The sequence below is a fragment of the Dunckerocampus dactyliophorus genome, chromosome 10 (assembly GCF_027744805.1).
Source record: "Dunckerocampus dactyliophorus isolate RoL2022-P2 chromosome 10, RoL_Ddac_1.1, whole genome shotgun sequence".
NCBI classification, from domain to species: Eukaryota; Metazoa; Chordata; class Actinopteri; order Syngnathiformes; family Syngnathidae; genus Dunckerocampus; species Dunckerocampus dactyliophorus.
Window position 1 is genome coordinate 31,880,009 of NC_072828.1, and position 14,295 is coordinate 31,894,303.

General features: G+C 43.9%; 1 protein-coding gene across 1 annotated transcript; it reads right to left on the minus strand.

Moving 5' to 3' along the window:
- Window positions 1-202: 202 nt before the first annotated feature.
- Window positions 203-13,758, minus strand: LOC129188676 (gastrula zinc finger protein XlCGF57.1-like). Its single transcript, XM_054789553.1, has 3 exons — window positions 13,713-13,758; window positions 12,167-12,232; window positions 203-4,035 (listed from the first exon to the last, which is right to left on the minus strand). The coding sequence occupies exon 3, from the start codon at window positions 4,016-4,018 to the stop codon at window positions 2,699-2,701; it is 1,320 nt and encodes a 439-aa protein (XP_054645528.1). The 5' UTR covers window positions 4,019-4,035; window positions 12,167-12,232; window positions 13,713-13,758; the 3' UTR covers window positions 203-2,698.
- Between the last annotated feature and the right edge of the window lie 537 nt (window positions 13,759-14,295).

Sequence of the window (14,295 nt, forward strand, 5' to 3'; positions counted from 1 at the left end):
GTTCTATAAAGGTGGCCGCTAAGACAGGTTTGACTGTATTTCAGTTTGTTTTCAATAAATGACTTTTTCAAAGTGCTTTTTGTCTCACCCCCCTTCTTGTTTTTGCATATTGTAGCTCTACTTAAAACCTCATTAAGATCCAAATGTGCAAAATGATCATTCTAGACATTTTTCAACAGGTCTTAAGATTTGGATCAGGAGTGGATTTCATTACATTTTATTTGTGACGCTCTGCTCAAAAAGTGCGCATATCTAGGGTATTCCCTCGCTTATAGATGGATATCATCAGGAAATGCTCTTTTTTTTCCTTTTTTTTTCTTCATGTCCCCTCAAGGGGGTCTGTAGGTTCTCAATAAATGGTGACACCATCTCCGAATAAGTTAAACAATGAAACAGTGGCGCTTTCATAGCCGATTTTAAGCTGAAAGCCTGGACATCGGTGTAGCCTGTGGTAAGTTACCATGGCGATACAGCTGCTTTAAAAGAGAGCTACCTTTGTTGAACACGCAAGCCCGGCTTTACACTCAACACACCTCACTAACACATTAAACACACTTGGCAGAATGAGCCAATGAAACGTGTTTACGTGCTGAGTGAATGAGAACCATGGCGTGCTTCAAGTATCCAGCCAGTGCCAGTCTGATAATAATGTAACTTAGACCCAAGCAAGAAAACTCTTCAATACATTTACAGCACAGCAACACGCAAACGAGTCAGGCTAACACTAAGGACTGGAAGGATATTGGAGCAAAACAAAACATCCTCCACTGACGGCAGCGTTGTGAGGGAGTACTTCTGCTGCAGAGACCTTCCTCAAAGTTAACAAAACGAAGAGTTGTGTGACAAAATCAAGCAAATCTCAATGTCATATTTTTATATGTATTTATTATATGTAAGATCATTATGTTCTACACTGGATTTTGAACGCGAGCAAGAATGACATTTATAGTTGAAGGCAATGATGGCGCCAGCCATGACGACGTAGCTCTCAGCTCAGCCTCATTTCCAGAAGTGACGTCATCGGGGAAGCTTTAAGACAACAATGGACAAAGCAAGTGAAGAGAACGAGAGATAGATGGACGCCCACCTCGAGTTCTGTTCTTTCCAGTGATCATTTCACTGATAACTGCTGTGAAGGAACATCTTTAAAAGAAGCCTTTGGCTTGAAAGTACGCTATAAACGCATTTTGAAAAAGGATACTATTCCGCCGCTACACATGAAAAAAAAATCCAACAAAAAGACAAAAGTCATGTCTTGTTTACATAATGTCTTCTAAACACTATTCCATGATAGCGACAAGGCTGCATAACATTATACATGTTATAGAAACATCTTTTCACATATGTTTACTGGTGGGGGTGCAGGGGCAGTGAACATTTATCCACATATACAATCAACCAGGCTATAAAAAGGCCTTTGTGCTCATTAAGAAGCCATTTTAAATACAACAATCATTGAAGGATAAGCAACTCCTGAGTAATTTACACTTAACATTCTGCATTTTGAAGGCGACCAGTCTTCCTCTCCATGTCTTAAGACCTACGTTCCCCAGAGGTACACCGATTGTGAATAAAAATGCCAAACAATTAGTGCTAACGCTCATAATTCAGAAACCGCCTGAACGCCTGACAGTGCAAGGAGAACGGAGATCCTGTTGTGGTATTTTCCTCACATGGTTAGCTTCTTCTGGTTCTTCCATTGTTTACAGTATTGGCAGCAGCTCACACGGTTAGCTACTTTGGTAGCCATGACCATAACAAGAGAAGGCACGAAGGAGATCGATTGACAATGGTCTACAGCCAATCAGGATGCAGAAGAAGAGAGAGAATAGAGAGAGACAACTTCCCACGATGCCATTCTCCTTAAAGAGCCAGGCGCAGCCTGTAACAGCGTTGATAAGCTGTAAAAAACAAAACAAAACACTAAAATTGCACTTTAAAACAGCGAGTCCACGAAACGTAAACTGCAATGGGGTGAGGGAACAGGGACAGGGTCCCTTTAAATTGTTATTTTATTTTGTTAATTGTGTTATTTGGAACTAAAAAATAGATTAACAGTTCATTTCCTGTGTATTACTCTAAAAAAGGCATCAAATTAAATGTAGGTTTGTGTCACATAGCACAAAATGTTGTACTTTTGTACTAATAGTCACTATTGGACTAAATAGGTCATGTGACAAAAGGAGTGTCAACATTTTAGACTCACTTTCAGGGCTCTCAGCAACTTTGCATGAAATTAAGTTTTGCAATGTTCTCCGTTCATGTTCTGCTGGTTGTTGAAAAAGTTCAATAAAAAACTTCATCAATAAATAACTTCATCAATAAATAAGTCATCAAAGCAGCAGCAGCAGCAGCCCGCCCTCCTATGCAGCCCACCACCACGGCTTCAAAATATCCGAAGGGAAACCCTGCATGAGGTTAGATGACTGTGTGTGTGTGTGTGTACAGCACATAAGGTTAGATGACTGCATGTGTGCACGTGCGTGCGCATGTACAGTACAGTTTGCTTGAGATTTCAGGAAGCATTTTATTCGATCTTGACAAGGGCCAATACTGTAGAAATGATGCAGTGTAGATGGCGGACAAGAGTATAGATTTACTCTCCACCAGACGCCATCATTAGCGTGTGAATATCTGACAAGGCAAGTGAAAGTATAAGAATATAGAAGAAGGTATTACGGAGATCATCGTGTGTTCACTACTGTTTGTCCATGTCACGTCCTGCCGCTTCCTTCCTGTCGTTGGCTGCGACACACTTGTGTTTGCTGACGTGGCACTTTCGAGTGAATCGTTTGTGGCACACCTCGCAACTGAAGGGTTTCTCCCCAGTGTGTGTTCTCATGTGTCTCATCATGTCCCCCTTGATAGCGAAGCGTTGGTGGCACAGCGAGCAGGTGAAAGGTTTTTCTCCGCTGTGCGCTCTCATGTGTGTTGTCATGTTGCCCTTACTGGAGAAGCTTTTGGCGCACACCGAGCAGGAGAAGGCTTTCTCTCCGGCATGCGTTCTCTTGTGCGCTATCAGTTCTTTCTTAGTGGAGAATGTTTCAGGGCAGGCCGAGCAGGAAAAACAACGCTCCCTGCTGTGTTTTTTCAAGTGTGTCATCATGTTTTCCTTCAGAGAAAATCTTTGATGGCAAACAGAACAAGTAAAAGGTTTCTCTCCGGTGTGCGTCCGGGCGTGTCTTGTCAAATGTGTCTTTGTAGAAAATGTTCCGCCACAAATCGTGCAGGAAAAAGGCTTCTCGCCCGTGTGTGTTCTCATGTGCAACAAGACGTTTTCCTTTGTGGAGAAACTTTTATCACACACGGAGCAAATGAAAGGTTTCTCTCTCGTGTGCGTCCTGGCGTGTCTTTTCAAATGCGCCTTTGTGGAGAAGGTTCCGCCGCAAATTGTGCAGACGAAAGGTTTCTCTCCGATGTGACATCTCAGGTGAGACAGCAAGTTTTGCCTGTGACGGAACATCTGACCGCAAAGCGAGCAGTTGAAAGGTTTCTCTTTGGTGTGACACCTCATGTGAGAGAGTAAGCAGTCCCTGCGACTGAAGGTTTTACTGCAAACAGAGCAAGTGAACGGTTTCTCTCCTGTGTGACGTTTCATATGGCGGTTCAAAATCCCCTTGTCACCAAACGACTGAGCACATTCAGAGCAGGTGAAGGCCTTGCTGCCGGTGGGACATTTAGACCCTGAAGGCTCTTTGGTGTCCTCGCTCTGATCGCTCTCAGAAGAGCGTGACGCGGTGTCGTCCACATCTGACAGCGGAGCTAAGTTTGCGTTTGTTTGTGATCCTCCACCGGCTTCTTTTGGAGGCTCCGCCCCGCTCAGACTGTGATGAAGCACTGAGGACTGAGCTTCATCATCATCATCATCTTCACACTTCACAAGTACAATTTTCAAAGGAAATTTGCTGCTATCAGCGTCTACCTCCTGCCTTTGAAACTGTTCCCCATCCTGGCTGATTCCAAGCTCCTCCTCTTCCTCTTTGACGTGGGGGGCCCGTGGCTCTTCTTGACTCGCCATCAGCAGCAGCTGGATGTCTGCAGGACACACACCAAGCACATGTGCTTTGTCAGCGTCCAACTTCAACACTATACAGTCGCTACCTGCTTGGAATTGAAGCCTAGATTAGCTTTTTGACTACCAGCGGTGTGCAGGCAGGGCCAGCAAAGCCTTCTCTGCTGGCCTAAACACGACCAGACGAATTTGCTCCATGAAATTGTTTTCCTTTATTCCAACAATTTATTATCTTCATTTAGTAGCGTGTTTCTTCCAGTAGTGTATCTCAACGAAGCACTCACACACGCCGCACGCAACACACACTCATAGCACTTTATTTATTTATTTGTATTATTTATTTGTATTAATGTCTCTTCTGTTTTTGTTGCTTAATTTATTGGTATATATGTTTATGTTTCTTATGTTCTTATTCTTTCTTGTGTTTTCTTTCTTTTCGTGGGAGAATGAACAGAATAAGATTTTCATTGCATGGTATAACTGCCGTTTTACCATGCACATGACAATAAAACTCTCTTGAATCTTGAATCTTACATTTTTGTCCAATCAGATTTCAGCTTCTATGTGTTGCCATATCACTGGCATCTGCCCAAGGCCTTCAGAATCAGGAGTGCCGGCCCATGTCACACACACGCTATTCGCAAAGAGGCTAATTTTACGCAAGTTTTACGAGTGCTTTAACGTTGTTTAAGATGCACCTATGTGAGATAAACACAGATAGATGCAACTGTTAATCCACACGTCCACCGTGGACTAATAGAAGTCTATTATACCGTGCATTCAAGTGAAATAAATATAGTCAAACTTGTCTATAGCGGCCACTAGAGGGAATCTGCAAAAGTGGCCGCTATAGACAGGTGGCCTGTATAGACAGGTTGGCGTCCAGTTTGAATGTTGACCAGTAGAGGGAAAAAAAAGAAAAAAAAGGGGGGAAAAAATAAATAATAATGTTGACCAGTAGAGGGCACTACGGACTGCGGATAAAAGTTGTACAGCACTACTAGGCTTGTTATTATCATGGTTCATGGTTTTAATTCATCCTGAACATGCATATGAGTCAAACAGTAGCACATCACATAGTACAATTCACAATTTTGCATGTCCAAAAAGGAGTAGGAAGAAGCAAAGCTTATTTAATCCTACCCCTCATCAGTTTCACATCAGTTGCAATACATTTATTCACCTCTTGTTCTTCCAAGTGTACTTTGTAGGTCTACATGACAATGTAGTGCAATCATAGCCAAGGTTTTTACTTACTAAAAGGAAGCTAGAGGCTTAATAATAACTGATAGAATATATCCACGACCCACAAAACAAAACTGTGCTAGTAATGTCTTACGCTTGTTTTTAATATTTTACTTTTTATACGGCAGAGTGTCATTACAGCTTTAGTTCATCAGGAAGTGACGGTGGGCGTCTAGAGCAGGAGAGCTAGGCTCAGTGCTAGCTGTGAGTTTCGAGAGAGTTGGGAAGTGTGTTTATGTTGGCGTGGATGTAAAGTCCTGCAGTGTTCTCCGCTGTTAATAAAGCCATTAAAGTGCATCGGCGACGTGAGTCTCTCCTTCCCCACAACAAGCGGCATTACAGTATTGACACACATTGTGCACATTGTCTCACACCAGGAAATAAACGGTGTCACTTGTTACAGGCATTGGCTGGACAGCTATGTAGTGGGGCTTGTTTAACCTTTGCCTTGTGGGCAAGCAGGAAGGAGAGACGATGCTGAGAGATGTGTGTGTGTTCTGAGCCGCTGTCTGGTGGCCGCGTTCAATAAATAAAGTTGGCAGAAGCAACAGGAGAAGTTTCCTTCTTTGCTTCGGAGCTGAATAACACTGACAAGTTAACAGACTAGTAGCGAACAGAAAAGAAGACGGCTTTTTTTGTGTCAAATACAGAAGATGAGGACTTTGATGGATTTGTGGATGAGGATTGATGAAAAATAACGTGAGTACATTCTAAAATACTTCGATTAAGTACAACCCAACTCAGTTTTGCTCCCGCTGCCACATGCATGCTTGCGTATGTTTTTTTTTTTATTGTAGCATCGCTGGGAGCACGTCCTGTTCCCAGCCTAATTTGCGGTAATGTTTTGGTGCAAATGCTCTTAAAGTTACATGTTTGACCAGGAAATAGCAAGCTCAAAAGAAGACAGTTTTTTTATGTGGAACAACTGACAGTTTGTGTGGATCTTGTGAATGATTGTGACTGAGCTAGGACTCAGTAATTAAAGTCTACACACGACGGCTTCATTGTTTGAAAAACGAAACTTTTTCGTGCATGAAGCTTCTACTTGAGTTGGTAATTTGGCCACTATATGCAGTCAGATATTGACCAAGGGAGACAAAATGGGTGGCCGCTGGCCGCGTTGGACAGGTGACTGCTATACACAGGGTCTATAACATGTAAATTTGCTGCGGGGGATTTTTCAGTGGCTGCTATAGGCAGGTGGCCATTCTATAAAGGTGGCCGCTAAGACAGGTTTGACTGTATATGCAGATACACACACTTCACTTCATACTTCCATGCGGGATTTCCAGGGGCTCATACAATTACAAGCTCATGTAAATAATTTTGAAAATGTTCCAAGTCATGTATTTACTTGTCATTTGATATATTGCATGTTTTGAAAGCAGCTACATAGTTACATTAAATGTAGTTTAGTCCCTCATATTTAGTCTAGTAACGTCAAGTCTGGTTTGATTGACTTACTGTATTTTGTTTGTTTGTCAACTTTTTAATGTTAGCTTCAGCATTTGTTTTTCAGCTGCTTGCAAATACGCAGTGGCTGCAGATTGAACTTTTCATTAGCTACTAAATATAACATCCATCCATTTTCTATGCCGCTTCTCCTCATTAGGGTCGCGGGGGCATGCTGGAGCCTATCCCAGCTGACTTCAGCCGACAGGCGGGGTACACCCACCAATTGTAGGCTACTAAATGTTTTTGTGAATAAGCATTTTACAGACACATAATGTATTAGTTTGAAATTGTATTTTCATTTAGTAGTCTTCTGCTTCTTTGTGTTGAACCATATTTTGGGTATTGTAAGAATCTGTGTTCATGTACGGTATATATCCTGTACATATCAATGCTTTCATTTCATATATCGGCCCATACATCAGTTATTGGCTTTTTTTCAGCCCCGATTTCAGCATCTGCCCCAAAAATCCCATATTGGTGGGGCTCTAGGAAGTAAGTGTAAAGAGAGTAAACAAAAAAAGGTCTAAGTTATGATGATACATGCAGAAGGGTTTTGCATCACTGCTTCTTTATCAATGTACATCCATATGATGCTTTGTGTGTGTCATTGAAAAAACAAAATACCATTTGGCGAAGAAATAAGTGTTTTCAATGAAAAGTTTCATTTTGCAGGAGAATTTAGGGGTTGTGTGTGTTTTTTTATTTGTGTGTGAAGTTGAGGGAGTATATGTAAGGATAAGAAAGCCACCCCCACACATTTTTGATTGTATTGTAAAGTTAACGGTTGTTGCATTGTTAAAATATGTACTGTTCTCCAAACCCCTGCACACAAAAAACTAATGGGATGTAATAGCACTATTTCGCCACAAGGGGAGTGTCTCGCCAAATGTGTGTCGCTTCAGCGAAGAAGAACAACATCCTGTGCTGGAGTGTCACGTTGGACAAGAACAAGTGTGTCACGAAATGCCACAAGGGTAATGTGCTATTTCTGTTGTTACAGATTCACTTATTAAAGAGAAAACAACCAGTACACATCTCCTTTCATTAGTCATGTGTGCAACAAAAATTGGTGGCAGCGGTGGGATCAGCGGTGCTATGGAGAAGTAGTGAAGGATTTCCACAGACGCAACACACTAAAGATGGAGCTGGAGCAATTGCATGATCGACTGAGCGAGATCCTGGTGCAGTTAAGGTTTGAGCAACTACAAGAAGTGTGCTTGCATGCTAAAATCCCAACTGATAAGGCAAAAAGGAAGCACACGCTGATTGCTTTAATAAGTGAAGAAGTTGACTCAGTAATAGAACATGAAGATGAAGAGGTGGCCTGTGCATTTGTGGACCGTTTGACAAAAAGTGCTGTTGAAATAAAGAATAGCTATGACTAGACACAGGTGGAAGAGGATGAGACCAGTCAAGATGCTGCACAATTGGCCAGCCTACAAGAGCAAAATGCAGCATTGCAACTAAGCTTCCAAGCCTCAACAAAAAGATTAGAGGAGGAGATGGCAAGACTGACAAAGAAAAGCCCAATGCAGAGGCCCAATCCGCTAACTGCGGCACCACATTCATCAAAAATGCAGCCGCCTGAAGTAATTATATATCGGGAATTCAAAATAAATGGACAAATTGGCGAAAGGGGACAGAGAGACAAACTGTCATATTCAAATATCAGCCATCAAATTGAAATGGGACTGAAAAGAAATCCCAGTGAGGCCGAGATCATTGAAGCCGTGGTGAGAGCCATCAGCCCAGGCCTGAGTCTCAGTGATATGTTAGAACTCAAAACGGTCCTCTCACTTTCCCAGCTTCGCACCAGTGAAAACCAGGAGAGAGGTCACAACTATCCCGGCTGGCCAGACAAAAGCCGTGTCGTCGTAGTGTGAGAGCAGGCTCACTCCCTGATCACCAGGATGTCCTTATTGAGTCAGATCCACTTCCCCAGTTACCAGAGGGGTTAGATTTCCAGATGAGCGTGGTGAGGTTGCAGCGAGGTCCCTGGTCCCGCATTACTCTGCCGGTCACAAATAACACAGCACATGACATCTCACTGCCACCGAGAACTGTGCTAGGACGGACTCAGATGGTCAAAACTAGCTACCCTGCAGCTACACGACCAGTTGAAGGGAGTCAGGTGACAAAAATAATGTCACTCATCCAACAAGTATCCACGCAAGTGATGGAGCCTAATATGGAACAGGAAAACAGACTAAACAGTGACAGTGAAGATGCTTGGGACCCTCCTGTCCCTCTTGATCATCTTTCCCAAGAGCAACAGCAGGAGGTGAAACAGCTACTGAGGGGGGAAAGGAAGGCCTTTGCTAGAGATGAACAGGATGTTCATACCATACCCTCACTGCAGCTCAAGATTCGCCTCAATGACCCCACACCTGTTAGGCGTGCTTATATCTCAGTACCAAAACCAGTCCACAAAGAGGTAAAGGAATATCTTGAAGATTTACTAAACAGAGGTTGGATCTCCAAGTCCAAATCCCCCTATGCAAGTCCCACCTTGTGCGTGCGGAAGAAGAATGGGAGCCTCCGCTTGTGCTGTGACGACAGGGAGCTAAACAAAAAGTCCATTCCCGACCGGCATCCAATACCACGTATTCAGGACATGCTAAACACGCTGAAGGGAAGTGGTTTTCGGTCCTGGACGAAGGCAAGGCTTATCATCAGGGCTTCTTTCAAGAGTCAAGTCGACCTCTCACTGCATTTTACACCTTGGGGACTCTACGAGTGGATGACAATACCCTTTGGCTTGTCATCCACTCCTGCAGAGTTCCAGAGGTCGATGGAGGAGTGCCTGGTGGGGCTGAGAGACGAAATATGCCTTCCTTACTTGGATGACAATCTCGTACATTCCCAAACATTTGAGAACCACATAAATGACTTGAGGAGAGTCTTGCAGTGCTACCAGGTCCATGGAGTAAAGCTGACACCAAGAAAATGTGACATCTTTAAGAATCAGGTGACATTCCAGGGAAGGCTGGTAACCAAAGATGGTCATACCATGAATCCTGCAGACGTAGCACCTGTCCAAGCGTTGAAAAAAAAAAATGCCCACCACGATTGGAGATGTGAGGAAGCATCTAGGATTTATCTCCCATTATAGGAGTTACATTCCAAACTTTTCACGCATAGCGAAGCCTCTTTATGACCTCCTGTCCACAGAAAAAGCTGACAAGGTAAAACAGAAACCAAGAAAATGACAAAACACGAAGCAAAGGGGGCCAGTTGCCATCATCTCACCCCATCCAGTGGTCAGCTGAACATCAACAGGTACTCTGTCAGCTAATAGATCTCGTCTCCCAGCCACCTGTTTTAGGGTATCCTGACTACGAGCAGCCGTTCATCCTGCACTGCGATGCCTCCCAGGAAGGCCTTGGGGCCGTGCTGTACCAGAGGCAACACGGGAAGCTCGTGGTGATTGCGTATAGTTCCAGAACTCTGACGGCGCCTGAGAAAAACTACCACCTTCACTCTGGTAAGCTGGAGTTTCTGGCAATGAAGTGGGCTATATGTGAGCGGTTCAAGGATTATCTGTACTACTCGCCTCCATTTGGAGTCTACACAGACAACAACCCCCTCACATATGTGCTCACCACAGCCAAGCTGAATGCCACCACTTACAGATGGGTAGCTGAACTCGCTGACTTCCAGTTCTCCATTAAATATCAACCGGGCCGAGTCAACAGAGATGCTGATGGTCTCTCACGCATGCCTTTAGATATGGAACAGTACATGAAAGCCTGCACGCAAGCAGTGGTACCCAAGGTGATGGACAGTGTGACTCAGGCGGTGACTGTTCAAATGCAGGGAAGTGAGCCATGGCTGTGTCCAGTAACCATCTCAACAGTGTTGGCGTAAGAGAACAAGGAAGTGAACCTGGGGGGACTGGAGAACCCCAAAGCATCTCTCGGTGAGGCACAGGAGCAGGATCCTGTAATTGGAGAAGCACTAAAGTGTGTTCGCTCAATCCACTGGCCAAAAGGTGGAAGATGGGCCAGTAACAAGGCAGTGGCTGCTCTGGTAAGAGAGAGACACAAATTGCACATAGATGATGATGGTCTACTGTACAGAAAGACTGCTAGTCGTTCACAGCTTCTTTTGCCGCAAAAGTTCCATAGACTTGTGTATAAAGAACTACATGAAGAAATGGGCCACCTAGGGGTAGAGAGGGTGCTCGCTCTTATCCGAGATCGCTTTTATTGGCTCCATATGCAGAAAGATGTTGAACATTACATCACAAGAATGTGCAGTTGTTTGAAAAATAAGCGGCCAAACAGACCAACCAGAGCCCCACTCACAAATATTGTCACCACTTACCCATTTGAACTGGTCTCCATTGATTATTTACATCTACTGTAGAAAAATGTCGAGGAGGATATGAATATATTCTTGTGGTAATGGACCACTTTACCCGATGTGCCCAGGCTTACCCCTGTAGGGATAAATCAGCTAAAACGGCAGCAGACAAGATCTGGGGTGACTTTGTGTTGCGATTTGGATTCATGACTTGACTTCACCATGACCGGGGGGGAGTTTCAGAACAAACTGTTCGCCAAGCTAGAAGAATACAGTGAGGTAAAAGGGTCAAGGACAACACCTTATCACCCGCAGGGGAATGGCCAGGTCGAAAGGTTTAACAGGACACTATTGGCGATGCTCAGGAACCTTCCAGAAGCAGCTAAAGCAGACTGGAAAGCTTCCCTAGCTAAGGTGGTCCACGCATATAATTGCACACGCAGTGAGGCCACTGGTTTTGCTCCTTACTTCCTCTTGTTTGGTCGGAACCCCAAGCTTCCTATTGACCTTATGTTTGGCCTGTCAAACGAGATTCAGGGTTCATCCCACAAAGACTATGCAGAGAAATGGAGAACCCGGATGGACGCAGCTTACAAGCTGGCCTCTACCACAGCCTGTAAAGAGAGGAAACGAGCAAAAGATCTGTATGAGAAAAAGGTCTATGGTGCTGAGCTGTACCCGGGATGCAGAGTGCTGGTTCGAAACCTTGCTGAAAAAGGAGGGCCAGGGAGGTTAAGGTCATTCTGGGAGGAACAAGTGCACATTGTGACACAGCGGAAGCTAGAGGACAGCCCAGTGTACGAGATCAAGCCGGAAAATGGAAAGGGTCGAACTCGTTTCGTGCATAAAAACCTTTTGCTGCCATGTGACTTCCTGCCTGCAGAGAAGAGTGATTCTAGTGCAAGACCAGGGAAGACAAGGGCCAGGAAAAACACACGGACATCGGGCAAGACACAAAACAGGAGCACAGTGCTGAGGATGAGGACGAGTGGAGCGAAATTATTGGATGGAAAGTGGACAACGGCGGAAGCGAGAAACGGCTTCTACAGGCAGAACAGCTGCAGACAGAGGAACGGGAAAACCTTCCAGAGGCTGGAGAAACAGACGCAGAGAACCTGCAGGATGGGAATCAGGAAGAGTTTCATTTACACCAGCCAGAGGAGGACCAGGACAGCCAGAGCGCGGAGAGGTCATCAGCCCAGCAGCCTGACGAGCCTGAAAGCAGCAAAGGTGACATGGCTGATGACGACCAACCACCAAAGTTAATGTTTACGTACCATAAGCTGGGTGTGCCTAGTATGTCACATGTATAAATGAGTGCAAGTTAACATATTACAGTTACAGTTATTAAAAAGAGTTGTATAGAGAGAATGAGTATTGTTAATTTTGTTAATGTGTATGCTTTTGAGTATTGTATGGTGGGCACTCTTTATTATGGCTTTACTACATGTTAATTAGAAGGTTGTGAAGTGTCAAAATACCTTTCTCAGTGATGATGCAGATACCCATGCAAGTGACGGAAGTGGCAATGGATTGTCGACACCTACTGCAAACATTGTATTGTATTGTATGGTACTTTATTTATCCCACAGCAGGGAAATTCACTTGTTACAGCAGCAAACAAGATACGCAAGTAAAGAATACATAGTGACATAGTGACTACAACATGGTTCAGGTGGTGCAGGTGTTGTAGAGCCTGACAGCGGTCGGTATGAAGGACCATTTGGCATTAAGTGGAGATATGTGTCATATGGTGTACTGTAATGGACAGTGATGCATCTTTATGGAGTCACTACTGACTCCAACTGGTTTACAGCTTTCTGACATACAACAAATGACTATTTGTGGAGTAAAGTCGTCATAATGTCGGGACGCCATTAAATTTGGAGGGGAGAGTGTAAGGATAAGAAAGCCACCCCCACACATTTTTGATTGTATTGTAAAGTTAACGGTTGTTGCATTGTTAAAATATGTACTGTTCTCCAAACCCCTGCACACAAAAACTAATGGGATGTAATAGCACTACTTGGCCACAAGGGGAGTGTCTCGCCAAATGTCCGTCGCTTCAGCGAAGAAGAACAACATCCTGTGCTGGAGTGTCACGTTAGACAAGAACAAGTGTGTGACGAAATGCCACAAGGCTAATGTGCTATTTCTGTTGTTAAAGATTTACTTATTAAAGAGAAAACAACCAGTACACATCTCCTTTCATTAGTCATGTGTGCAACATATGATGCATGTTGTCAGTAGGTAAACAATGGAGATAAAGTGCAAGAGATGGATTGGGTCCTTGTTGATTCGAGGCATGCTTTCAGTGCGTTAACAATGGAGAAAAAGTGCAAGAGATGGTTTGTGTCCTGGTTGAAGTCCCTACTGAAGGCCCGGCTACCAAATACACTGTCAACACAAATACTGCATAGAAATGTATCATCATAAAGTCACAGACAATAAAGGACAACAACAGAAACTTTGAGGTGCCTAAAGAACGAAGACGTTCCACATTTTCACCCAAACTGGCAGCTTAGCGATGGCACGCTAACACGAGCAGCTAACACGCTAAGATCATTGTGGAAAGTCTATAAAAACGATTATCCATATCCGAAAAGCTGTGCTTAATCACCTCGATTTAAGGTCACACGCGTCAAGTTAAGTGGGAAAAACAATCAGAAGGGAAGGCAAAAAAATCCCAACTCACTGTCGAAATCTGTCAGTGTCTCAATTCGCGGCGTGCTAACTTCCTGTTTTTTCTTCTTCGGTGGATGCGCAACGCGACATACTATCTTTACTATCTCTACTACTATCTTTCGGGGGCACTTGGCTACTGCATCCAACCTCATTTTTTTTCTAACAAAATTCTCAACTACTAGTAGTAGTAGGAAAACGTGAGCATGTTGTTTTGTGATGTCATTTCGTTCAGTAAATCTTAAACTAAACTTGTTTGGAAATTACGGAGCCCCCGAGGGGACATCCATTTGTCCATCTTCTATGCCGGTTATCCTCACTGGAGTTGCAGGGCTATGCTGGAGCCTATCCTAGCTGACTTCGGCCGAGAGGCGGGGTACACCCTGGACTGGTGGCCAGCCAATGGCAGGGCACATATAGACAACCATTCATACCCAATGACAATTTAAAGAGCCCAAGCATAATCTGCTGTCCTCCCCCTGCCTCTTTGCAAAACTAGTAAAAGTGATGTTAAATATTCAGTTGTCCATTCATTTGTCATTTTTAACTATTTTTTGCATCATTTTTTGCATGCAAAATTAGAATCATTGTCTATA